The sequence below is a fragment of the Nannospalax galili genome, unplaced genomic scaffold, assembly GCF_000622305.1.
Source record: "Nannospalax galili isolate Female #2095 unplaced genomic scaffold, S.galili_v1.0 scaffold591, whole genome shotgun sequence".
Taxonomy (NCBI): Eukaryota; Metazoa; Chordata; class Mammalia; order Rodentia; family Spalacidae; genus Nannospalax; species Nannospalax galili.
The window spans coordinates 2,679,210-2,706,111 of NW_008330926.1; the positions used below are offsets into that span (position 1 = coordinate 2,679,210).

General features: G+C 50.2%; 1 protein-coding gene and 1 pseudogene across 6 annotated transcripts in view; one reads left to right on the forward strand and one right to left on the reverse strand.

Moving 5' to 3' along the window:
• Window positions 1-2,538: 2,538 nt before the first annotated feature.
• Arhgef2 (Rho/Rac guanine nucleotide exchange factor 2) overlaps window positions 2,539-26,902 on the forward strand; it is a 33,772-nt gene continuing 9,408 nt past the window's right edge. Inside the window, exons 1-12 of one of the 6 annotated variants that reach the window (XM_029556859.1) lie at window positions 2,539-2,557; window positions 3,605-3,698; window positions 17,844-17,988; window positions 19,962-20,029; window positions 20,343-20,400; window positions 20,995-21,124; window positions 21,238-21,347; window positions 21,493-21,639; window positions 22,460-22,710; window positions 23,124-23,249; window positions 23,624-23,741; window positions 23,928-24,176. In XM_029556859.1, coding sequence (XP_029412719.1) covers window positions 3,681-3,698; window positions 17,844-17,988; window positions 19,962-20,029; window positions 20,343-20,400; window positions 20,995-21,124; window positions 21,238-21,347; window positions 21,493-21,639; window positions 22,460-22,710; window positions 23,124-23,249; window positions 23,624-23,741; window positions 23,928-24,176 — 1,420 coding nt within the window. In that variant the 5' untranslated portion in view covers window positions 2,539-2,557; window positions 3,605-3,680. Of the gene's footprint in view, window positions 2,558-3,604; window positions 3,699-7,930; window positions 8,100-13,203; window positions 13,227-16,723; window positions 16,822-17,500; window positions 17,618-17,843; window positions 17,989-19,961; window positions 20,030-20,342; window positions 20,407-20,994; window positions 21,125-21,237; window positions 21,348-21,492; window positions 21,640-22,459; window positions 22,711-23,123; window positions 23,250-23,623; window positions 23,742-23,927; window positions 24,177-26,902 lie in introns of those variants that run through there. The other 5 variants (XM_029556873.1, XM_008853851.3, XM_008853842.3 and 2 more) reach the window with 5 other exon arrangements.
• Window positions 13,627-15,260, reverse strand: LOC103750711 (annotated as a pseudogene).

Here is a 26,902-nt window from a genome sequence, read left to right on the forward strand (position 1 = left end):
AAAACAACAAAAAAAAACTTATAAACAAGGTATAGTGGCACAGGCCTATCATAATCCTAGCACTTGTAAGGTAGACAGGAGGATCAAAATTTCAAGGTCGGGGCTGCAGAGATGGCTCAGCAGTTAAAAGCACTGGCTGCTCTTGCAGAACACCCATGTTTGAATCCCAGCACCCATATGGCAGCTAACAACCATCAATAACTCCAGTTATCTGTAATTCCGGGGGAATCCAATGCCCTCTTCTAACCTCTGTAGGCTTTGCACTTACATATATGCAGGTGATATACTCATACACATAATAAGTAAAAAAAAAAGTTCAAGGTCATCCTCAGCTATATGGTGAGTTCAAGGCAAGCCTGGGTTACCCAAGACCCTTTCTCAAAATAATAATGATAATTTAAAAAGAAAGAGGTAGCATGGTTCACTAGGTAAAAGTGCTTGCCATATAGACTTGACCACCTGAGTTTAATCCCTGGATCCCAGTATCGAAGAAAGCTGAATCCTGAAAGTTGTCTTCTAACCTCCACACATGTATTATGACACACATGCAACTCCACACACACAATAATAACAACAATAACAAATTATTTGTAAAAGGCTGTGTTCTGCACAGGCTAATGAGTTAAGTTGAAGGAATAACTTCCCAACTATTTCCGGTGGAATATCCCAAATGTGGGTAGTAGGGCATCCTGGGAAGCCTGGGTGGACCTGACCTGTGGGCAAGGAAGAAGCATGGGAGGAGGGTGGACAGAGCATGACCTCCGTGTAAGGATTCTATACAATTCTAGGGTCAGACTTCCTGCCATCCATCTGCTGGTTCTTGGGATCACTCAACCGCACGGATGCTTTCTAAGTCTGTGTCCATGAGTGGCATCAATTTCCTTTTGGACTGTTCGGATCCAAATGGTAAGTGAAAGTGGGAGCAGAGTAATTGTAGCCCCTTCCCACATCCATGTCACCATGGATGTCACCATGTCACCATGTCCCCAGAGCCTGCTGTTGAGAGTCCAGATGACCTGTATTATCTCTAGCCACATACTCTTGGAGCTCCCAAATGCTTTTACCTCAAGTGCAATATTTAAAAAATATGTTTTTGAATCACATATATATACATACATATATATATATATATATTTTGTCTTTTTGAGACAAGGTCTCCCTGTAGCCTCACCTAGCCTGGAACTCACCATGAAGACCAGGCTGGCCTTGAACTCACAGAGATCCACCTGCCTGTGCCTCCTGAGTGCTGGGACTAAAGGTGTGCGCCATCACACCGAGTTGTATTTTACATGTATAAGTGTTTTGCCTGCATGTATGTAAGTGCACCATGGGCATACAATGCCCACGGAGATTATTAGAGGGAGTTGGATCTCCTTGAACTGGAGTTACAATGATTTTTAGCCACCATGTGGGTACTGGGAACAGAACCTGGATCCCCTGGAAAAACAGCCAGTGCTCATAACTGCTGAGCCATTTCTCCTGTCCCAGGACTCTTTTTTTAAAGTGAGCTTTAAAAAAAAATTATGTGTATGCCCATTTGCCTGGGTGTATGTATGTGTACCACATGCACACCTGGTACCCATGGAACCAGAAGAAAGCGTCAGATCTCTTGGAACTGGAGTTACAGACAGTTGTGAGTTGCCATATGGGTCAGAGCTGAACATGGGTTCTCTGCTAGAGCAGCATGTGCTTTTAACTGCTAAGCAATCTCTCCAGCCCTTCAAGGGAGAAATCTTAAATCCAGGACATTGGCATTCTGAGATTGTCCTGCATAGGACAGAGTAAGACTTTCTAGCCTCTCCTGTCACCAGAGATGGAGGACAGTTACCTGCAATGCATCTTTGTCCTCAAGATGGAGTACTGGGGAGAGGGGGCTGGTAAGATGGCTCGGCAGATAAAGGGGCTCGACTCCAAGCCTGAAGACTTCAGTTCCATCCCACAATCCCTGGGACCCACATGGTGGAAGGAAAGAATCTACTCCAAAAGTTGTCCTCTGACCTCCACATGTGCCCCTCCCCCTACATACACACAAATAAATAAACATTAAAAAATTTTAGCTGGGCATGGTGGCGCACACCTTTAATCCCAGCACTCGGGAAGCAGAGGCAGGCGGATCTCTGTGAGTTCCATGCCAGCCTGGTCTCCATGGTGAATCCAGGACAGCTGGGGCTACAGGGAGATCCTGTCTCAAAAAGACCAAAAAAAAAGAAAAAAAATCAAAAGGTGGAGTATGGAGAGCTCAGCACAAAACCTCGGCCCTCTCCATTCTTCAAAGCAGGACTGAACCATAAGATCCTCTGCCCTGTGCTTCATAGAAGCTTGTTTCCAAGTTCTTCAGCTGTGCTGGGCTCAGACCCCGCCCTCCAGCCCCTCCTCCCCTGTGGCAGCCCTCAGGTGTCACAAGGCACCCGCAGCCTGGGAACCTGATCCAGGTGGAGGAGGTGAGGGTGGGGGAGGTAGCCTTGGGCGCCTTTGTCTGGCTTTAACTAGACATCTCTTTTCCTTGTGTGTTGGCAGGTAACTCTTCCCAGTCCTCTACCACTGACCTCAGCAAACAGTGAGTATGGAGGATTCAGAGCCCTTCAAAGCCCTCAAAGCAGGCGTGATGGGTGCGGGCCATGGATTTTGTAGCCTTGAGAGTCTCTTGATTTCTTGAAACACTTCTGATGAAAGGCCTTCAAATATCCTCCTTGAGCTGCATAGAATCTATCTTTTCTCTGTTTGTGCAATAGCCCAGAGAAAGGAAAACAAAACAAAACAAAACAAAAGAAAAAATCGGGTGAAGAAAAGGAGTAGCCTGACCACAGCAGGTCAGCTGAATCAAGAGTAAGTTCCTTGCTGTTGTCAGAGACAGAAGGGTGAACAGGCAAGTCTGTTGGGTGGACAGTCTTAGGAAGAGACAGTGACCAAGAACCAGATAACTGACTGTGGTGTTCTCTGTAAAGGGGCAGGGCCCGAAGTGGGGTACAGAAATGGGGGGGTGCTGAACATTTCAGTAATTATTATGCAAATACGAGTGTAAAATCAGCACCTGTTTATTTGGCTACTGTGGCTGAAGCCTGATTAAGAAATCGGGGCAGCCCTCTCAGTGTGGCTGAGCACAACACGGGCCCTTTAAGATATCAGGCTCTGATTTGTGGTCCTGAAATTCTCTAGCTGACACATCCTTCTGGCTCCAGTTGGGATTAGCTCATGGGATGGGCTGATGAAATCCCAGGAAATTTGTTTCTTATTGGCTTTAGGCCCAGAGGCCTTTTCCAAACAGGAGAGGGTCTACATAGGGCTCTTGTTCTGAGAGGGGAAAATGCCCCCCTGGAGGGCCCTTTCCTCCACCACTTCCGCCGGGGAGCAGCTTGAGAGGGACTGAGCCCTCCCATCCGGAGTTGGATTAGGTAGGAAGGGGAAAACTGCCTGTGTCTGGGAGGAGTCTGGAGCTTCCTCATAAATAGAGGGGCCTGGAAAACTCAGACATCCAAATCCAGAAGTGTAAAGTGGTGGGAGTTGTTTTCAGGCTCTTACCTCCATGGCATGGTCACCCTCCATCCCTCTGGTGCTGTCTTCTTTCCCAGCTCCATCTACTCACCTCTTCCTTTTCTCTTTGCAGCAGAAGTCAGCTGGAAGGGGACTCAGGTACCTGGGCAGGATCCTCCCTGCGACGGACTCTCAGCTTCCTCTTGGGCATGACCGGCAAGGCCAAGGTAGGAATCAGTCAGGGAAACAGGAGGTGTTGCCCTGCTGCCCTTCCTACTTCTTGTCCTCCCCATTCCAGCAGGCCACCCTTTCCTATTTCTCCCAGTAAGACTCTGGGCAAGGGCTCTAATTTTAAAACAACACATGCTGTGCCTCCAAAGCACTGTGTTGTATCCCAGCAAATTACCTTTTCTCTGCTTTCTCCTATGCCTCCAGCTTAGTAGACAGCTGTCAACAGCTGGAAGAGGAAAAGGGCCAGGAGCCACAAAATCTGATGAATGGCCTAGGGCTCCTTCACTTTAGGCCTCCCATAGCTAAGAGGTGGGCAGCAGAAATCTTGCCCATTGGATATGTGATAATTATAGCAATACCTTTCACTTATTCATAGAGTATTAGAATTTGCAAAGTGCTTTTACACTTATAATTTTAAGGGTGGATACAGCAGCTGGAAGAGTTGAACTAAGACCACAGGCAGAGTGGAAGCTAGGAAGGTATGTGATTATGTAGTACCTGTGTGGTCATGAGTATTCCCATGCTGGGAAGTGAAGGTGTCCTACTCTTTTCCTTGTCACTACCCCTTGGCCCTAGTGAAGCAGGGTGACTTGGCTGTGGCCTGAATCTTCCAGTCTTTTTTCTTTTCAAATTAAGCTTTTTGTTGTTGTTGCTTTGAGAGCAGATTTCACTCTCCAGCTCAGGCTCCCTTGGAATTCGCTATGCAGTCCAGGGTGGTCTCATATTTGGAGCACTCTTCCTATTTCAGCCTCACAGGTGCTGGTAGTATAGGCAGGAGCCACCACACCTAGATTTATCTATCTATCTATCTATCTATCTATCTATCTATCTATCTATCTATCTATCTATCAATCATCTATCTATCTATTTATTCAAGAGTTTCATATAGCTCAGGTTGGCCTTAAACTTATTATGGTTGAGGATGACCTCGAACTCCTGATCCTCTGTCTCTTACTTCCCAAGTGCTAGGGATTCTGGGCATGTACCACACATGCCCCTGAGTCAGGCTCTTACTATGTAGCTCCAACTGTCCTCTATCATCCTGCCTCAGCCTTTCAAGTGCTGGGATTATAGGCTCTACTTTATTGTCTGGCACATAAGCACCCTCCTTTTCCTCATTCATTCCTTCCTTCCTTCAAGTATGCATGTGCTTTCCTGGGGTAGACTCTGCGCACTGAGAAAAACCCCGGAGGAGACACCATCCTATTTAGATACAGGTTCTCCTCTGATGGCTGATGTCCCAGACATGGGTTCTCCTCTGATGGTTAATGTCCCAGCCACAAGAGCAAGGCCAGGCCTCTCCTGGGAGCCAAACTCTGAGGCAGGATTCCCTCCCTATAGGTAGACAGAAAAAACAGAGATGTGAGCAGGTCAATTGCTAGCCCTTTCCTCCCACAAGGAGCTGGGGCTGATGGAGACACGCTATGGCATATCTCAATCTTAAAAACACTGGACAAGGGGGAGGCAGGCAGGGTCAGGAACCAAATTGCTAGAGAACAAAGCAAGCAGGGAACCCTTGGGGTCCATATCCCCCAAGGCCACAGACTCTTGACAGGCTGTCAGGCTGCATTTGCCTACCCTTGGCCTAGCTGGAGAGGAGACTGAGTAACCTGAAGAAGGGGAACCTGGGTAGAGGCTCTGGAGCTCAGGCAGGGAACAGGAAAGAGCCAGAGTAGGTCAGGATGTTGTTCCACTTGTTGGCCTATCCTTACCAGGGTCTCTGCCTGCCTTCCTGTGTTTTTCTGTCACACACCCCCGCACCCCATCCACCTTCCTTCCATCCTCATGAATGTGTTTGCCTGTATCATGTGATCCTTTCCTCCCTGTTCCCAGCTTGGGTACCAGTGCTGCGCAGAGCAGTCAGGGAACAAGAGGAGGAAGAGGCCTGCTTCTCCCTACTTGACTGGCATCCTACAAGTGGCCAAAGCTTTCCCAGAGCTCATCCTGTAATTCTTAGAATGACTCTGGCAGAGATAAGTACTTTAATCACCATTTCACAGACAAGATAACCTAGAGACTGGGTTACTTGCCCAAGATCCCACAGCTTGCTTGAAGTATAGTCTTCCTGTTAAGTGGCCTCTGCCTCTCAGTAAACCCAACACCCCAGCCTTCCCCACCAACCCCTATTGGGTAGCCACTGGGGTCAAATGTGCCTTAGTCATCCCCAAGTCATGTCCAAGGCCCAAAGTAATCAGAAGAAAGATAGACTCATAGACTATGTACATGGGCTCTAGTTATCAATGGGAATGATATATTTTTTTCAAGGCAAATGGCTAAAGAAAGTAATGGCTACTTTTAGATTCCAGCAGAGATTTTTGTTGTTGTTGTTGTTTAAAATCTAAAAACAATCTTCCGAAAATCTGGATGATGTTGCTATCTAGGAGAATGGGGAGAGGGGAGCTGGAAAGAAGGGTTTTGGGAAATGGAAGGGCATCGTAAAGAAAGGAAAACGTTCGTTGTTCCAGAACATACAAAAAAAATGAAACCAAGCCAAGCTGAAGGCATAGCTCACTGAATGCAGGTGGTTTTAAAGGCCTAGTTTTCAGAGGGCACAGAATTAAGAGTGGGAAAAGCAGGTAGGACAGGAAGAAGGTTAAAGGTTGGTGGGAAGATAGCAAAGGGCTGAAGGGTCAGATTGTCCTCCACATGGATTTCATGTACTGATCAGTCCCTCAAGGTCTGGGGTTCAAATTCTACATTTATTGGTTACCCAGGTAGAGTTCTGTTTACAACGCCCTGTGGTGCAGGTGTGGGAGAAAGCTGAGGTCCCAGCACAGCAGAGGTCTTCGGGCCTTTTTAAAGCCAGGCAGCCAGGATTCTGGCTTGTAGCTAGTTGTTTTAAGAATGTGCATTTCTCAGCTTTGGCTGGCTGTTGAAGGGAGATTAAGGCTGGAGTTTTGGAACCAGGAGTCTCAGGGCTGCTGATATAGGGGGCTCCTGGGGTGTTCCCTTAGGGGAACCAGCCTTGGCCTGGGAAAGTCCTTTCTGCTTCATCCAGCCTAAACTGGACACGTTTATTCCTCTTTTTTTTTGCCTTTGCTGTATAAAGACCCTAAGAGGAGACTGGGTGCATGGGTGCAGACAGTGAGGAGTTGCTAGGCAGGGGGTAAACCAGAGGAGCTGCAAGGGTGGTTTGGGGGTGAGGAGCCCAACCAGCTCAGTCAGTGGTGAGGCAGTGGAGCTCAAAATAGAGACAGAGGCTAAAATTGGCACCACAAGAGTGCTGGGATGGGCTGGAAACTTTCAGCCTGGTCCTGCTGTCCAGCAGGCCGGAAGTTAGTGCCCCCCCCTTGCGGGGGGTTGGAACTCATCCCCTCCTCCTTCCCACACACCTATTGGGGGATTTGGCAGGATTCTGAAAGCTCTGTCCTAGGGTTCTCTGGTTTGTCAAGCAATGGGAGACCCTGAAAGTGGAAATGGAGTATAGCTAGACTGGGGAAGGCGTTTTCCCAGTAGTAGGAAACTCCACAGCTCAGGTCCAGAAAGAGGAAAGAGTACCTCACATTCCCCAGCAAGCTCAAATGCTTCCTGACCACACTGGTTTTTTTAGTCTTCTGATTTCAGTTTAATTTGCAACAGAGAGAATTAGCATCAAGACACTAGGGAGGAGGTCCCTCAGTTAGCCTCAGGAAAGGGGGGAAATTCTCACGTTCACCCAAAGAAGTTGGCAAAGGTGGACCTGAGGACAGTCACTGCATGGTCAGTAAGGCTCAGAAGTGTGGAAGCTTGTGGGAGAACCTTGACTGTGGGGAGTGAAATTTACTAAAGATGCAAATTTTAGTTCCCCTATGATTTTTTTGTTCTCCTCCCACTTGCCACGCCAGCCATCAGCCCCCATTAGTAAACGAGGTCTGTCTATCCAGGCCTGTTTGATGGGTCCTTAATAAGGCCGGTTTCGGGGTCCTCCGAGTTCAGAGGACGGGATGGTGAATCCTCCAGCCTGCGGGTGAAGTTACACGGCGGGAGGCGGAGGCGGCAGGGGCAGAGAAGACCCTGGGTGCATTTCAGGAAAAGCAGAGCAAGAGGCCAGTCGCGGGTCCAGAGCGTGCCCCTAGGCTCCAGGCTAACGGCACATGGGCCCGCAGAGCCCTGTCCTTCACCTACTCCAACCCCAGAGCCCCGTCCGGTGCGCGGGTACCCGCCCTCCCTCCGCTCCGCCTCCCCCCTTCCTGAGCCCGGGCGGGGGAGGAGACTAGGGTTTGAGGAACTAACCGCTGGGTGTTGGGCGAGGGGAGTCCGACTTCCTGTCCCCGAGACCAACGCGTGCGGGCCGGACCCCCCCCCCCGCCCCAAGTAGCTGGACGCCTGGGTCCGCCGCGTCCTCCCGCTGGATTATGTCTCGGATCGAATCCCTCACGCGCGCGCGGATCGACAGGAGCAAAGAGCTGGCGATCAAGGTGGGCTGGCCCCGAGTGCCCGCGTCCTCAGGCCCCCTTCGCTGCGCCTGCTTTCGGGCGCGAGTCTGCCTGTCGGTGGGCCGGGGTGGGTGGGGCCGCGAGCGTGTGGGGAGGGGGCCGGGAGTGCGTGGGGAGGGGGCCGCGCCTGGACCCGCGCCTGCAGCTCCGGTGCTGGTCTTTGCTGGATCTCGGGAGAGCCGACCTAGGGTTTTGTCGCCTGGGATTCAGCGGGACCGAGTGTTTTGGGCCGCTTGGAAGAAAGTTGCTCCGGTAAGGGACCGAGCGGGAAGAGGAGGCGTTGGATGGGGTCCTGGTGGAGACACTCCGGGCACCTTTCTGCGCCCGGGTACCGCGGGGTTGCTCGCGGCGGTGCTCCCTCCCCCGAGTCTCTGGCTCGGTCGTTCCCCCTTTGTCCCCGCCATTGGGCGGAGGGGCGGGAGGGGGTGGTTTCGCAGCTTCCTTTCCCCCCAACCTCCCGCCCCTCCAAGACAAAAGTCAGCTCCTCCTCTCATCGCTAATGGACTTTCCAGCTGTGATTCAGTTCTCGCCTGGGGTGGGCGGGCGTCGGGGTCTGCGAAGGCTTTCTTCCCCCGCCTGGCTGGGCCATCTCTCAGGTGAAGTGAGCCGCCTTTGTGTGGCTGGGATGCGGTCCTCCATCCTCAGCGTTGCTTTGCCTGGAACCCAGAGTGGTTCCCATCAGCTTCCAGGCACCTGGTTCTCCAAGCCCCAGAACTTCGGCTGATCCACTCTCCTGACCCTTCAGCCCTTGTTCGTTCATGGACTCGGTGTTGGGCGCCCTTCGCCTGTCACCTGAAGTCTGGGTGTGTAATTCTTTGCACACCGCATCACGACCTTTTGACCACTCTTCCAAGTGTTTGTACTGGGGCCTGCTCCCAAATGCCAGGACTTCCCACACCTCAGCCCCTCCAGGAAGTGATGAAGCCGAGGACTTGTAGATGAATAAGTGAAGCTGGGAGGGACGTGGTGTGTGCGGACAGCACGTCCCGAATCCCCTGGGCGCCCACTCTGTAAGGCTCAGAAATGAGAGGCTTGAACAGCTTTAATCTTAATCTGCGGCCCCACCGGGAGCCCAGTGACCCTTGGCAGGCAGCCTAGCAGATCTTTAAGCTAGGGAATGGTTCCCTTCCTAGCTGCTGTGGGGATGGAACCCCTCTCTCTTCCTCCTGGTTCCAGGCCAGTTTAGTGCTAAATTGGGTGAGGGTCGGTCAGGTGAAAGGACTGTTAAGGAAGGAAGCTTAATTTAAAATTTAAGGCTTTTCTTTAGGGGTTGGGATTGGTGTCTACTAACCGGAAGGAAAGCAAGCGGGCTCTGGGTAGCTTCAGGGTGAGATGACTGAAGTGTGGTGGAACAGCGGGGTGGCAGACAGGCTCTTAACAACCCGATACAGGCCAGGCCCCAAGCTCCCAAAGTCTGTTTATTTTTCAACCGTTTGAGCTGAGACCCTGGAATAGAGCCAAGGGGGGGGGGGGGGCCTTTGAAAGCACGGAAATTTGGCTCCACCCTAAAAAGGAAAGCCGTGGGGGATATGGGGGGGGGCGGACCTGGGGAGGTATAAGAAGAGGTTCTCTGGGTTCTTCACCAGTGGGGAGCTGGAAATCCAGATACCCGGGATCCCCAGCAATGTTTTTCTTTTTTCCATTAATGCGGGAGTGAATGCCCAGATGCCTGACTCTTCTACCTTGTGGCTGGCTGTTGAGGGGGGATTGTAGAATCGACTGGGGTGGAGAGAGGAAAGAGTAAGTGGCTCTGAGAGGGCAAGGAGACCACAGGAGGATTGTCAGTTTGGGCTGGTCGGAAGGGAAGGTCCACCTCCGGAAAGCTGTGGTTACCCAAGAAGGGGGCGTTGGTTCTTAGCCAACAAACCCTGGATCCCCTCTTCCCCCTCCTCCAAGCACACCAGCTGTCTCCTTTCTTTTTATACTGTGGTGAGAAGTAGAGGGGCTGCTGGAAATGAGATTATTTGAGGAACATGGTCTTCCCTGCTACCTATGTGGGGGATGGGTCAGTTCAGCAGCCCTGCCCCCATTTCTTGCCTTACTGGAGGACCTACTCACTGAAAAAAGAATTTCAGTGTAACCTGCCCCTTTCTCCTTCCTGTCATGGCATTTCTCTGCTATCCCCCAAGCTTCCTTTTTCTCTTTACTCTGTTTCTGTTCTTCCAGGCTGTCTTCAGTTCTCCACCCCCTCGGTTCTTTCTGCCCTACTTCCTACCTCTTCAAGCCTCAATGCTCCCCTTTCCATCTTCAGACCCCTATTCTTCCCTCCCTACTTTCCTGAACCCTAATGTTCATAGCCAACAGAACAAAGCAGGACCAGAGATTATGAAATCCAGAGATGGCTCTAGAGGCTGGCGCACTGCTGGATTTCTAGGTCCCTGATGGGGAGCAGCGAGAGGGAACGGCCTTTGTTCCGAGGACCAGAGTGGTGGCTGGCTTTGTGTGGCTGGGCCAGGAGGGCAGCCAGGTGCAAGAGAAGCAAGAGCACTGCCAGTCTGGGAGAAATGAGTTGGAAGTCCTCTAGGAGGCTGAAGCTTTTAGGGTCATCCAAAAAGATTCTAGGATCATGGAGGTCAGGGAATGCACTGAGGGGAAAGAAAGAAGCAAAGATGGGGAAAGAGTCAAAGACTTAGAGAAGTCACAGAGAGTCAAGGCAGGAGGGTTGAACGTGCCTAAGGAAAAACCAGAGCGGCACCAGAGGAGGTAAAGAAGGGTCAGATCCCACTGGTTCTGGAACCATGACCTTTGAATCGGGGGGACGGGTCTGATTTTTCTGTATGTGCATGTGTTACCTGTGTTTGAGTATGTGTGGCTGTCCCTAACTGCTCTTGGTTGTCTTTGAAACAGTGGTTACCAGAGCAGTGGCCTCATTCTCTCTGAATATGAGGAACTAGTTCCATTTTAGCTTCAGTCTCCGGTTTGAAGTGTGTAGGATGTAGGAGCCGGGTCGATTGGTCAGGGTTTCTGGAGCTGCTAGAGAAATGGCTGAGTGGAGCTGACTGGATGGACCCTTCTGGGTTTGTTTGTGTCTCCTTGGGGGAGGTGGGGGTGGGGCTGCAAGGCAGCATCTGCCCCCTCCCAACTCAGCTGGCCTGCCCTGTGCCAGGAGGGCAGGGTGTCCTGGCACTGCTATTGTTCGCTTGTACAAATGCCTGTCTGTTTGCATCGCCTGCTCTCTTCCCTTCTCTCTCCTGGTCTGACAGGTGTGGCTGGGTGGGGAGCAGCTGGGGTCCAGGGTGCCTGGGTCTCAGGGTCTCTACCCTGATTTTATTCCCTAGGCTTTAGTGCCCCTTTTCCATATCACCAGTTTGCTGCCCACCCCCATTGCCCAGTATTTTACCATTATTCATTAAGCAAGAATTTCCTAAGTGTCTTTGTGTGTTCAGAGCTGTCTTTCTCTGTTGTTTCTGGCTTTGGCCTCAGTGTTTCCATTTGGCTACCTTCTCTCAGTCTGCAGTCCATTGCCTGGACACTCCTAAAGGAGCAGGGCCTGCCAGAGACCATCCCAAGTCCTTCCTGATCTCATGGTTAGGAACCTTCTTTTTCTTTATTTCCCAGTCTCATATCTCTGCCTTGTAGGGTTGAAACCAAGTCCTCTAGTACCACAACACTGAGCAGCATCCCTTCCCCATCACAACCAGTGAGTAACAGGTGACTAGTCCTAATGGACCCATCTAAGGGCCCTCTGGTTTCACACAGAATTTTGAGGAGGAGGCTGCTGCCAGTTGCCAGCCATCTGAAGTGATTGTGAATACCATGTGACTCCAAAGACTGGTGTGGACTTCGGTGGTAGAGAGGCAAGGGCAGTGAACACAGAGGGCATCAAGAGTTGACACCCTGGGAGAGAAACTAACTCACTTGGGTAGTTCTGCCAGGCCTTGCAGCCCCTGCGATGGGCAGTAAAAGGAATTCCCAGACTAGGACTGCTACTGGTACTGGAATTACAGGAGTGGTTCACCACCCAGAGCTCCATTCACGTTTTTATTTACTTAAGCCAACAAGCATTAGCTTGATAATGGCAGTGAGCAGGTCAGACTTCCTGGGAGGTCTGTGAAGGAAAGACAGGAAGACACCCAGTGCTGGACAGCAGAGGACTGGGCCCAGCGGGAAGAGCCCTGGGTGGGTGTTTGGACTAGGGAATGATGGGCCTTTTTTCCCCCTGTGGTAGTGGGATTGAGCACGATGCTTCATGCTGTAGACACTTGAACTCTGAGCAGCATCCCCTGCCCTTATAAAAATTTTATTTTGAGGGGCTGGGTAGATGGCTCAGCAGTTAAGAGCACTGACTGGTCTTGCCAAGGACCTGGTGTTTGATTCCCAGCACCCACATGGCAGCTAACAACTGACTGTAGCTCCAGTTCCAGGGGGATCTGAAGGTCTCTTCTGACCGCTTCAGGCATTGCATGACACAGGTGCACTTACATACATGCAGACAATACAGTCATAAAACGAAAATGAATAAATAAAATACTTTTTGTTTGTTTTGTGTTTTGTTTTGTTTTTGGTCTTTTTGAGACAGGGTCTCCCTGTAGCCCCAGCTGGCCTGGAACTTTCTATGTAGACCAGGCTGGCCTGGAGCTCAAAGAGATCCACCTGCCTCTGCCTCTGAAGTGTGTGTGCCACCACACTTCGCAAATAAAATGAAATATTTTTTAAAAAATTTATTTTGAGACAGAATCTTGCTAAGTTTCCCGGGCTAGCTTTGAGCTTTTATCTTCTGCCTCGGCTTCTAAGTAGCTGGGCTTCCAGGTGTGTACTTCACCCCTGGATGTAATAGGCCCTTTCCTGGTGGACACATTGGGGCAAGGAGATGAAGGGCTGTTTTGCTTGGTGGTGTATAAATGGAAGAGAGTGAACCAAAGGGTGAACTAAAGCAACCCATTTATTCCATCTCTGGAGGAAGCACCCCTGGTAAACAGGTCCTGTGTCATTCCATCCTCCACAGCTTGAGCTCTGGGGCGGGTTTAGTCCAGCCACCTCTGGGACAATAGTGCTAGGCAGTGCCAGGGCTGCCAGCTACTGGGCAGTGCCCTTGCTGGGATGTGCTGCTGCTGCTGTGGCTGCTGCCCGCTGCTGGCCCACCTAGAGCGGGGGCCACTACAAGAGAGGGTGAGTGTTGGGAGGTGGGAGGCATTGCCCAGAGTACCTGGGTGTGTATGGGCAGTGGTGCCAAGGAGGGGAAGGGCTGCTAGAGCCCTTCTCTGGCCCCAGTTCTTTCTCCTGTTGCCACTCTCAGCAGAACTGTCCAGGCAGGTGATTACAGAGGGCCACGTGGAAAGGGGATCCTATCGCAGCACTAGTGCATAATCTATAAGCACCCCTGGAGTGACCCTGGCCAGGCATGTTCTTTATTTTGGAGACAGGATCTTGCTATGTAGCCCTGGCTATCCTAGAACTCACTCTGTAGACCATGCCCACGCTGACCTAAAACTCATAGAGATCTGCCTGCCTCTGCCTCAGCGTCTAAAGGCATGCAGCATCAAGCCTGGCCATGTTGTACTGCTATTTTTGTGTTTCTTTGCTTGCTTTTTAAAATTCAGTTGTCATAACACTCATACTTTTGATTTGTGTCCTGGAGAAGGCTAGGAGGGCAGTGAGGTGGACAGAGAGTCTGTGTGGCAATGGGAAGAGATAATTGAACTTTAAAGTCTCATGAAAATTTGAGGTGACTTTGATCTAAAAACATTAAGTCCGTTATAGAGCTATACTTTGGCACAAGGTAGCTAGAGATTAAACAAATGGGAGATTTTTCTAGTGATTCAGGTAGGTAGGTACCACTAGAGAGAGAGGGGCGGCTGTAGTGCTTGAGACTAGAGTCTGAAGGAGGGTACCTGACTAGAGTCTGAGAGGGGTACCTGCCAGGGGAGGAGGAAGAGTCACTTCTGGGGACCAGAGGGAGGGAGGCCTCATGTGGTAGAAGCAAAGGCTGAGAAAAGGAAGGCAGAGGTGGAGGTGCAGAGGAGGGAGCCCCTGAGCCCAAGAAGGGAGGGCCCAGAGAGAAGGCTGAGAGATGAGTGGCGAGGGGAGGGAGAGAAGAGAAGAGAAGCGTGGGCTAGGTGGTGCGTGCCTGTAGTCGGAGTACACAAAGGCCTGAGAATTCAAGGCCACCCAGGGCTGCTTAGTGAGACTCAAGTTGAGGATGGAGAATCATAATTCAGTGGGGAACCCTGGGCTAGGGAGCCCTGTCCTGGCTGCTGCACTAACCACACTACTGGCAGTCAGGGTAGGGAGGGGAAGACCTGATGCTTAGGCACTGGCAAGAAAAGGGAAGTGTGAAAGCAGTGAGTCAGCAGTGCAGGGGTCAGAGAGCAACACACACAGTGCCCTAGAGGTCTCGGGGAGTCCTGGCGACCAAGATCCTTCTCTCTTGGCATTTCTTAGTTGTGGTGGCCTGAAGATGAGCAGAGCCCAGAGGTCTGGAAGTCATTTCTGTGTCTTTCCATCTTGCCCCCTCCCAGCCTCCATCATTCATCTCCCCCCCCCACTTTTTCTTTTTGGAAAACAATGTTAGCATTTAATGAACCTCCCTGTGTGGCTTCAAGCCACTAGGACACAGGCACCCCCAAAAACCTTAATCATCTCAGCTCTTCTGCTGAAGAACTTAGCCTTCACGATGGTGGGCTGCTTAGGGAACTTTACCTTCCCCAGAACTTTTTTTTTTTTTTTGGTCTTTTTGAGTCTCCCTGCAGCCCCAGCTGGCTCAGAATGCACTATATAGACCAGGCTGGCTTTGAACTCACAGAGATCTGTCTGCCTCTGCCTCCCAAGTGCTGGGATTAAAAGCTTGTGACACCGTGCCTGACTTCCCCAGATCTTGGTAATAGCCTGATCGCACCACATCAATGATGGGGGCAACTCCAGTCTCGTTTTTGGCAGCATTTGCCTGTGTCTGTTCACTGACCCGTGTCCAGAATTTATCAAGGCTGACAGTTAGGCAGAAGCTCTGGTTTCTCTTTAAGTGGTAATGCCTTATACTAAGTTTCCCAAAGTATCCTGGATATTTGTTGAAATTGATCCAGTGGTGATGCATGCCACCAACATTACCCTTGGCCTTCTGGGTGCTTCCTCTGTTTCCCCAGTGCGGCTGTGGCCGTGGCTCTGATGGCCCTGGAATTTCTGGGTCTCCCTCAGTCTGGATGGCATGGTGGTGGCCAAAAGGAAAGAGGAACTCACTGTGTAGCCCTTGCTGGCTTGGAATTCACTACGTTGACTAGGCTGGCCTTGAACTTACAGAGATCTGCCAGCCTCTGCCTCCCGAGTGCCACTATTCTCTGCCCTTTTTAAATTATTACATCTTATTATGTGTGTAGGTGCACACATGCCACAGTTCCCATGTGAAGGTCAGAGGATAACTTGTGGGTGTCAATTCTGTCTTTTTTTTTTTTTTTTTTTTTTGGTCTTTTTGAGACAGGGTCTCCCTGTACCCCAATTCTGTCTTTTAATCATGTGGGTCCTGGGGATTGAACTCAGGTCTTCAGGCTTAGTGGGCAGGTAGGTGCCTTTGCTTGCTGAGCTATGTTGCCTGCCCTGTTCTAACCTGGTTTTTGGTGGTGGTGTTTTGAGATAGGGACTCATATAGTCCAGGCTGGCCTCACTCTTACTATATAGTCAAGGATGATTTTGAAGTCCTGAGTATATTCTGTGTGTACATGTGTGTGTTTGTTTTAAAAGAGTTTTATTTTGGGGCTGGGCGTGGTGGTGCACGCCTGTAGTCCCAGCACTTGGGAGGCAGAAGCAGGTGGATCTCTGTGAGTTCAAGGCCAGCCTGGTCTACATAGTGAGTTCCAGGACAGCTGGGGCTACAGGGAGACCCTGTCTCAAAAAGACCAAAAAAGAAAAAGTTTATTTTTAAAATTATGTGTGTATGTGTGTGTGCAGATGCCTACAGAGACCAGAGGCATTGGGTCTCCTGGAGCTTGAGCTACGTTCAGTTAAACTGAGCCTCCTGATGTGGGTGCTGGGAACCAAACTTGGGTCTTCAAGAACAGTAAGCACTTTCAGCTGCTGAGCCATCTCTAGCCACCCCCCCCTACTTTTTTTTTTTTTTTTTTTTTTTTTTTTTTTTTTTTTTTTTTTTTAAAAAAAAAAAAAAAAAAAAAAAAAAGAGGAGTAGACCAGGGGCCTTGAACTCAAAGAGATCCTTCTGTCTCTGCCTCCTGAGTGCTGGGAATAAAGGTGTGCGCCACCATGCCTGGCTCCCCTCCCTTTTTTTTTTTGAGATAGGATCTCTGCAGCCTAGGCTGGTATCCAACTTGCAACAATGTTCCTCTCACAATATGGTATTGGGATTAACAGTCATAAATGGAACTTGAGAGATGGTTTGGTGGTTAAGAGCACTGACTGCCTACTCTTGGAAAGGACTTGGGTTTGGTTCCCCACACCCATATGGTGGCTAACAACCATCTGTAACTCAGGTTCCAGGGGACCTGATGCCTCTTCTTGTGTCTTCGGGTATTATACACACATGTATTTACATACATGCAGGCAAAACACTATATGCATAAAGAAAATCAGTCAAATTTAAGAAATTAAAAAAAAAAGCATGAGGTGCCACATCCTGCATTTTTCTTTTCACCTCCTCTGACTTCTTGGGACACGCAGGAGCTTGGGCAGAACAGAAGTCAAGGACTCAGAAGGCAGAAGCCTACAGAGGGTGAGAAGGGACACAACAGTGTGCCTCATTTCTGCAGACCACAGCTGGAAGGTAGATGTCAGAAGGGACTAACTAGATGGGAGGACTAGTTGGGTGAGGAGCAATCAAGGGAGTCTGGGAAGGGGAGTTTGAGAGGAATAAATGTTAGACTTCGGGGGAGATTTTCTGCTAGGTCAACCAAGCTGACTGGCTGATGTCCTTTAAAGGTCCTAGAGTGGAAACATTTGACCTGATATCAAAACCCGGCTCCAAACCAGACTTGGTGCTGTAGGCCTATAATCCCAGCACTTGAGAGAAGCAAGAAGATCATAAGTTCAAGGTTATCCTCGCCTACACGAGACCCTAACACACACAACACACCAAACAAACACAAACACAAACAAAAGTCATTGCTTTTCCCTATCTGAGGGTCTGGAGGACATTTTGCCTCAGAGAGGGATCCCTGGGGCCTTGACCAAGTGGAAGTGGAAGAGTTAGAGGTTTGGGGTCCTGACCTGGGTTGGGGGCGGCTGAAAAGGCATTCTGCCCCCTAGCCAATCTAATAAGGGGATCTCCTGCCTTCCCATCTCTGTTCCCCCATGACTGCTTTGGAGACAGCAGCTCCAACACCCGTTGTCATGGTTATGAGAGGAACTAACTCCCATAGATTGGAAAGCGCTGGTGAGCTGGCACCCTCTGCTTCGCTGGCCCTCCCCTCCTCTCTGCGCATCTTCCCTCCAGCATAGAGAAGAGTATACAGCAGCCTGGGGGCAAGCAGAGCTAAGGGCTGGGAGGTGGAGTGAGGACTCGGAGATCTAGAGCCAGGGAGATGAGTGGCAACAGGAGGCAGCCCAGTCGCCGGGGCCAGGTAGGTCAGGGGCCTGAGAAGCCGTGGAGACTGTCATCCTAGGGCTTGATCTTGCATGGACAGCCACTTCTGACACCCATGGCAAGCTCTACTTTAGGAATAGGTGTCTTTTTAAAGCCTCCACAGGCAGGCATTTCTCCCATGCTTATGTTTTCAGCCTGTCTGTCTGGACTCCAGGTACCTAGGCATCGTCTAGCGTCACTTTTGTATCTCACCCCTTCCACAGACCCGGGAAAAGGAGAAGATGAAGGAAGCCAAGGATGCTCGCTATACCAATGGCCACCTCTTTACCACCATCTCCGTTTCAGGCATGACCATGTGTTATGCCTGTAACAAGAGCATCACAGCCAAGGAAGCCCTCATCTGCCCAAGTAAGTTGTTTGGTACCTGAAGGTCACTCAGGCTTGGTTCCCATCAACCCTAGTCCTTCCATCTTTCCTTTCTACCCTGTATCCATAAGAGGGACTCTCTTTTCTGGCCCCAGATGGTCTCTAGTCCCATGGCCAGGTGCTTGGTTCCTCTTCCTCACACTAGTGGTGGCTATTGGAATGTAGCATCAGCAGGTCTCTTGGGTGTGGATTGAGGGGAGGCTAGGATTGCTCTCCTTGCAGCTGTTGTGTGCTGAGTATCTCCCTCGCTCCTTGAACAGCTGCTGAGAGTTAGGGAAACTGCCTGGAGAAGGAGCAGGAAATGTGTGTGTGAACATAGTGGGAGAGCTGTGGGATGGGGAAAGCTGCCAACTCAGCAGCTGCCTCTGCCCATCTTCCTGGGTAGCACTGAACATTTTGGACTTCAGAGTCCCCTTGCCCATTCCCTTCTGTTGCCTGTGGGTAGTAAAATCCTGAAATCTGTGCTGTTTCAAGGACAAAATCTGTAGGTCCTTCTCTTACAAGCCTCTCAGAAAAGAACACAGCAGAGATATGTGATGGGAAGGAGGGTTGAGAATGCCCGTTCTCGCCTCTGTCCAACCTTGATCCTTCTAAGGGACGCCCTGTACTGAAGAAACATAAGCAAGGGATTCCTGCCTCCTTAGTTAGGATGCCAGTGCAGAGGGTTCCAGCTCCTCCTTGACAACCCCCGCCCCCCCACAGTAGGGTAAGAGTATTGTGGTCTTCTGCTAACCAGCATAAATAACACTGACTCCAGCTTGGGAAAGGAACCCCAGAACGAGTCAGTGAGACCTGTCTCCCTACTTCCTCACTGCTTGATTTAGAGCCAGAAGGATAAGGAGGTAACCCCAATCTAGATCCCTCTAGAGACCTGACAGAATACTCAATCCGGAAGCTTGTTGCCTGGGGAACTGGGGAGGCGGGTAGCACTATTTTGAGAGCAGGTAGAAAGCGGAGGTTTGATCCAGAGACAAGGTGTTGGGGGTAGGAGAGGGGAGCTCCAGGGGGGTGAGCTCCACCATAGCCCTGCTTCTTTTGGGCCCCCTCTGCCCCACCCTGTGTGCCTTGTATTTGTGGAAGTGAGCATGGTGCTAGGTATTGTCTGCAAGACTTAGCAGTTTCCTGTGGTGCTTGGCAGGGGAGGAAAAGCTGTAGAGGGCTGAGGGCATGTCAGGAAGGGGGCAGCCATGGTCCTGTGCCTAGGCTGGCTATTCCTTTCTCCTCTCCTATTTCATGGTAAGGTGGGCGGGGGATAGGGGAGAAGCAGATGGAGTGTAGGAGCAGTAGATTTGCCTTACATGGGGAACAGGACTTCCTGGGCCTAGAAGAGAGAAGGCAGCCTGACTAGAGTTGATGTAGAAGGCTGCCAGGCTGGGCAGGGAAGGATAAGGGCATGAGCCTGGACAGAGGCCACTGCACATGTATGGGGGAGTATTGTTTTTGGATTTGGCACATCTAAGTTTAAATCCTAGTTCTCTACCTAGGTGACCTGGGCTGGTGAGTAATTGTCCAGGCCAGGTTCCTCATCTGTGAGCAGAGGGTTTTGGAGTGGAGTAGACAGGGAGCTTTCCTCAGAGCCCAGGGAGTGCTGTGGCTCTCTCAGCTGCCTCCCTGCCTGCCACCTTCTGGTCTGTAGGAGCCCATGGCCCATCTGCCAGTGTCACCTTCTTTGTGCTTCTCAGATTCTTTGGCAGTAGATAACCCTCCCTCTGGTCCCCCTTAGGCCAGCTTTGGTTCAGGATTGCCCAACCCTCTAGATTGTCCATACTGGACTCTCTCTCACTTCATTTTCTGCTTGAAGCAAGAGGGAGGCAGGAGGAGAGGGACTAAGATATGGGAAGCTGGAAAAATGTCTGAGGAATGTCTGACCAGGGGAGGTTGGGTGTCTATATATGGGTATGTCCCCTCCTGTGCCACCCAGTCCCCCCTTCATCCTCTCTACCCCACCCTCCCAGCCTGCAATGTGACTATCCACAACCGCTGTAAAGACACCCTGGCCAACTGTACCAAGGTCAAGCAGAAGGTGAGATGGCAGGGAGGGCAGAGGGCTGGGGGAGAGGGCAGTGAGTGCGGTACCCCTGTGCTTCTCTATCCATTCCCTACCTTGTGTTCCACAACCCCTCCTTGCCCTGGGGCAGCCCAGACCCTTCACCTCAGACCTCAGGCCTATTTTAGACATAGCCCTGCAACACTGGGTTTACCCATCCTTATGCCCTTAACTATAGTTTAGTTTTCTCCCAAGGGGGCAGCCGCCCAGCTCCTGTCTTCTCCTGGGGGGAGGGTGGTCCTTAGTGACAGCTGTTCTTGGTGTCTTTCTTTTGCCCTCTGTCTCACAGCAACAGAAAGCTGCTCTGCTGAAGAACAACACTGCCTTGCAGTCTGTTTCTCTTCGAAGTAAGAGTGAGTAGTGGGGAAGTCCCCATTAGCCACTGGTCCCCCAGGCTGCTAGCCCATGGGTTCTACTGCCCCCCTGAGGACATGCTCAGACACCGAACCCGCCTCTCAAGTGGAAGAGACTTGGGTGGGGGTTGGTTAAAGGGTTGTCCATCCTCTGGAACTTGGAGCCAGGACTGGAGAGTCCAAATGGGGAAGGGGGACTAGGGTGACTGGTAATCCAAGCCTGGCCACATCCTCTGTTATTATTATCAATTGTCTACACTTCACTTGGGGATTGTTTGTGGCAGCCATCAAGTGTCAGTTCAGAAGAAGTATGGTGCTCAGGCGACTAAGCTGGGTTCACCCCAGAGAGGTCTTCCCTCTCTGACCTTCAGTTTGCTCATAGGCTTGTTTGAGGGAGGAGAGCAAATAAAGATAATGCAGGATTGCACTGATGGAAGATGGCATCATCCTGATTCATTTTGTCATCTTTCTTTGACTTCAGAGAAGCTAATGCTGGGCTAGACACTTTGCCTTGGTTCCATTTGAGGAGCTGGGAAGCCACAGACCTGAGGAATTTAATTTTTTGCTGTCTGACCTCTTTCCCTACAGCAACCACCCGAGAGCGGCCAACCTCTGCTATTTACCCTTCCGATAGCTTCCGGCAGTCCCTCCTTGGTTCCCGCCGTGGCCGTTCTTCCTTGTCCTTGTCAAAGAGTGTTTCTACCACCAACATTGCTGGGTAAGCTGTGAAAACACAGGGTAACTAGCCCTAGGCCCCCAATCTTGGTTCCTTGCTTGGGAAGGGACCTCCTGCCCATGTAGAGGTAATACAGATGCCTCCCCTTTCTTCAGACATTTCAATGAGGAGTCTCCCCTGGGCCTGCGCCGGATCCTGTCCCAATCCACAGACTCTCTCAATATGCGGAACCGAACCCTGTCTGTGGAATCCCTTATTGATGAAGGTAAGCAGACCTACCCTGTGGAGAGGAGTGCTGATTTGGCTGGTATGAGAGGACTGGGAAGGGGAGGGATGAAGAGGATCCAGGGAAGGGTCCAGGCCCTGGGGAGGAAAACCTGGCTCTGAGATGCTCCCTGCACTGTGGTCAGGTGCAGAGGTAGTCTACAATGAGCTGATGAGTGATTTTGAGATGGATGAGAAAGACTTTGCAGCTGACTCCTGGAGCCTTGCTGTGGATGGCAGCTTCCTGCAGCAGCATAAGAAGGAAGTGATGAAGCAGCAGGATGTCATCTACGGTAAGCAAGGCACCCTGGTCTTCTTCCTTTACCAGGCCATGCTTACCTGTGTCCTCCCTGCCAACCCTCATCTATTACGGCCCCTTTTCTTTTGTCTTTTTGAGACAGGGTTTCCTTGTAGCCCCAGCTGTCCTGGAGCTCACTACGTAGACCAGGCTGGCCTTGAACTCACAGAGATCTGCCTGCTTCTGCCTCCCAAGTGCTGGGACTACAGGCACGTGCCACCACGCCCGGCTATTACGGCCCTTTTCTTCCTGTCCTTTGACTTCTACATCCCTGCCTGGTACCAGGTTGCCCCTGGGCTCCTACTTCTTGCTGTTTTTGGTCTTTTTTTATTTTATTTTTTGAAACAAGCTCTCATTACATAGGCCAGGTTAGCCTCAAATTCTCAGTTCTCCTGCTTCCAACTCCTGAGTGCTGGGATTATAGGTGTGCATCTCCACACCCAGCTCCTAAGTCCTATCTGCATCTTTTCTACTCAGTCCTCAGGCTTCACTCTGCCTCTCTTGTGCCTAACACCCTGCTGGGGACTGGGAAACGTAGACCCGAACATGCATGGTTCTGGCGCACACCTTTAATCCCACCACTTGGGAGGCAGAGGGAGGAGGATCTCTGTGAGTTCGAGGCCAGCCTGGTCTATGTAGTGAGTTCCAGGCCAGCTGGGGCTGCAGGGAGACCCTGTCTCAAAAAGACCAAAAAGCAAAAAAATAGAAAGTGACAATGACATTAATGTAAATATTAACTTGGAATTAACCAGCTGAGGGCTCCATGAATTGTGGCCAAGCCAGAGTAGAAGGCCAGATATTCCATTGTCCCACAGAGCTGATTCAGACAGAGCTGCACCATGTGAGGACACTGAAGATCATGACCCGTCTCTTCCGCACTGGGATGCTGGAAGAGTTGCAGCTGGAACCAGGAGTGGTCCAGGGCCTGTTCCCTTGTGTGGATGAGCTTAGTGACATTCATACACGCTTCCTCAGTCAGCTGTTAGAACGCCGACGCCAGGCCCTGTGCCCAGGCAGCACCCGGAACTTTGTCATCCATCGTTTGGGTGACCTGCTCATCAATCAGGTGGGAAAAGTCAGGACTTCTAGATATGTTTGTAGAAGGAGCTATGACAGGAGTAGGCATTTCTTTATTATTATTATTATTATTATTATTATTATTATTTGTGTGTGTGTGTGTGTGTGCACGCAGGGGCGTGTGTGCTTACACATGTGTATGAGTGTGGAAGTCAGAGGAAACTTTGGGAGTTGGTTCACTCCTTTGACTTGGGGTTTGAACTCAGGTTGTCAGGCATAACAGCAAGTGCCATCTTGTTGGCCCAGGAGTGACCAATTCTTGCCTCCAGCCAACTGGTGACTGAAAGGGAAACGGGGCAAACTGGAGAAGAGGGAGCCAACCTGCAGAGTAGGAGGCCAGAGGTATGTTCAGGGGATATGGCTCTGCTGGAAGTGCTGACCTAGTCTTTTTCTGACTTCTAGTTCTCAGGTCCCAGTGCAGAGCAGATGCGTAAGACCTACTCAGAGTTCTGCAGCCGCCATACCAAAGCCGTAAAGCTCTATAAGGAACTGTATGCCCGAGACAAACGCTTCCAACAGTTCATTCGGGTAAGTCTCTCTAGGTCCAGGCTCAGAGTCTCTCTCATGGCTCAAACCCAGTCTCTTCTATCCCTAGGATAGCATGTGTGAGCTGCGCCTGCTGCATAGAGGGCAAGCACTTGCCCACCCTTTCTGAACCTGTCTTACTCATAAGAGTTTGTCAAAGCACAACCCCTCATGGAGGAAGAGTATATTGGACTACTTTTCTATATGCTTTTCATGACCTTGTTGAATTGCTCATCACCACAAACCTGTGACATTCTTGTCCTTTTCTAGAAGCTGTCACCTAGACCAGTGTGAGGTGAATGGCCAGGGTTGGATGAGCTTAAGAGCCTGGGATCCCAGTCTTTCTGTTGCCCTTAGCTTTGTCTCCTCCCTTGCAGAAAGTGACACGCTCAGCTGTGCTGAAGCGGCATGGGGTTCAGGAGTGCATATTGTTGGTGACTCAGCGGATCACCAAATACCCAGTGCTCATCAACCGGATCCTGCAGCATTCCCATGGTGAGGAGGAGGAGGGGGTGGGGAGAAGGTGGGGAGGTGGGGCCAGGGAGAGACGGGATCCCTGGGGACATCCAAGGGTGGTAAGTGTCAAGACCAGGTGGGGAGCTCTGGGCAAAGTCTAAAAGATAGAATCAAGGCATAGTGGAAATTGGGTTGGATTGACCATGCCTGGTTATCTGATGCTAGGAATTGAGGAGGAATCCCAGGACCTGACAACAGCGCTGGGCCTAGTCAAGGAGTTGCTGTCCAATGTGGACCAGGATGTGCATGAGCTGGAGAAAGGAGCCCGACTGCAGGAGATCTACAACCGAATGGACCCTCGGGCCCAGGCACCAGTGCCCGGCAAGGGCCCCTTTGGCCGAGAGGAACTTTTGCGGCGCAAACTTATCCATGATGGGTGCCTGCTCTGGAAGACTGCAGCGGGTCGTTTCAAAGGTCAGTGGCCTACTTGGCAGACCTGGTTAGTCTAGAGTTAGATAACCTGAGTGGAAGTTGATGCATCCACCCTTAGGACCCCTGCAGCCCTTCACCAAGGGCAAAACTTTTCCCACCTAGTCGGTATTAGCTACTGCTGCAGAAATCTGAATTCTTCATTTGATATCGTGGATCAGAGACTTTTTTTTTTTTTTTTAATCAGTATGCATCCATTTCTGTGGTCCCTGAATGCCCAGAGAACCATTAAATTTAATGAAAAGGTCATAGAAACTCAGACTAGAAGATTTGGTGGGCTGTTGATTGCTCCAACCAAAATCCCAATAACTAGGGCTATAGAAGAGTATTTTAGAGACTGTTAGTAGGAACTGAACCCAGTGAAGGACAGAGAGGCTAGAGAAGAGAGATCAGGCCAGAGGGCTGTGTCGGAAGCCAGGACATCATTCTCAGGCTCACTTTTCAGAATTTGTCCGCACTAGTAAAGCCACCTAAATCAGGGCAAGGAAATAGCATGTCTCAGGTTTAGAGGTAAAGGACAGGGGATACTGAAGTCATCCCTATATCATGAAATGCCTACTCTCAGGACCTAGACACTGTCAGTCTTCACCAGCCTCTTTTCCTCCATCCATTTCTCTCCTTCCTATCCCTCCCACGCAGCAGCTAAGAATATAAAGCATTGAGGGTTAAAAATAGCAAGGCTGAAGAGCTCTATTTCTGAGCATTTAGCAAAAGCCTTCCCTCTGTGTGCCCACAGTTCAGTAAAATCCCCAAGGGCAGAAGGGTGTGTTTTCTTCATCATGGCAACCAAACCTTAGAGAATTGACCTTTGGGTCAGTTCCTCCCTTCCTTAGCGTGCAGGACCCCTGAGGAGCTGAGAACCTACATGTGGGGCAGAGAGGGAAAATGAAGTAGGGCCTGCCAGGGTTGGGGAGTTGGGATTCTTCAAAGATGCATGAGTGAGGGATGGCCTCTCAGCCCTACTTTAGTGGAAGGAAACTTTGTCCCTCTACTGTACACAGAGTGAGAAGTGGGACTATACCATTGCAGTAGAATTGAGGTCAGATACTTAAAAAAAAAGATGACTGCATTAGTCACATGTTAGACATGGAATTTAAAGGCTGAGAAAACAACCCTTTTTTTTTTTTTTTTTTTTTTTTGAATTAAAAAAAAATTTGTGTGTCTGTTTGAGGGAAGGTCTCCCTGTAGCCCCAGCTGGCCTGGAACTCACTATGTATGTAGACCAGGCTGGCCTTGATCTCACAGGGATCCACCTGCCTCTGCCTGCTGAGTGCTGGGATTAAAGACTTGCACCATCACACTACACTAATTTATTTTAATTTTATGTGTATGAGTGTTATGCTTGCATGTGTGTAAGTGCACCTGTGTCATGCATTGTCTGTGGAGGACAGAAGAGGATGCCGTACTCCCCAGAACTGGAGACGGTTCTTAGACGCCATATGGGTGCTGGCATTTGAACTCAGGTCTTCTGCAAGAGTAGCCAGTGCTTTTAACTGTTGAGTCATCTCTCCAACTCCCTTTTTTAAAAAAGCATTTATGGTATGCCTGAATGTGAGTGCAGTGCCTGCAGAAGACAAAGGTGGGAGTCAGATCCCCTGGAATTGGAGTTAGGATAATTGTTACAGCTGCCATGTGGGTTCTGGGATTTGAACCCAGGTCTTCTGCTGGGACATCTCTCCATCCCCCAGAATCCTTCTTGTTCTGGAAATCCTATGAACTCAGCCAGGGCTAGTGGTGCATACCTTGTAGTTCCAGCTATTCAGATGACTGAGGTATGAGGCTGGCTTGAATCCATGAGTTCAAGGCAAACCTGGATAGCATAATGAGACCTTGTTTAAAAAAACATAAAGAAAAATATACATTATTATATATGTAAGTGCTTATGTAACAGCAGAGGGTTTACAGTGCCTTCAGAACCAGCAGTGGCTCTCCTAGGGGCTGAAGACCTTGGTTAAGGAAGTCTGAATTGGGGGCTGGAGAGATGACTCAGCAGTTAAGGAGAACAGTGGTTGATCTTGCAGAGGACTTGGGTTTTCAGTTCCCAACACCACATGGTGGCTTACAACTATCCAAACTTCAGTTTCAGGTGATCTGATACCCTCTTTTGGCCTCCATGGGCATTGTATACACATGGTGCACTTACATACATGGAGCAAAATACTCCAGTACATAAAATAAAAAGAAAAATTGAAAAAAAAAAGAAAAAAAAGTCTGAATCAAAAAGCCAGGCAGGGGAACCGGAGAGATGACTAGCAGTTAAGAGCACTGGCTCCTTTTGCAGAGGACTGGGATTTCAGTTCCTAGCACCAACATGGCAGGTAACCGATTATGAATAGTAATAAACAGATACATACAGACTAGAGATGCATTCTAAACCAGTTCCAGGGGATCCAACACCCTCTTCTGACCTCCATGGGCATTGTACAACATGGGCGCACTTACATATATGCAGGCAAAACATTCATACACATAGAAGATAATAATAAATTAAAATTTTTTTGCTTGTTTTGAGACAGGGTCATAGCCCTAGCTGAACTGGAACTCACTGTGTAGACCAGGCTAGCCTTGAACTCACAGAGATCTGCCTGCCTCTGCCTCCTGAGTGCTGGGATTAAGGTATGCCACCACATCTGGCTATAAAATTTTTCATAAAAAAGCCAGATGAGCCAGGCGTGGTGGCACATGCCTTTAATCCCAGCACTCGGGAGGCA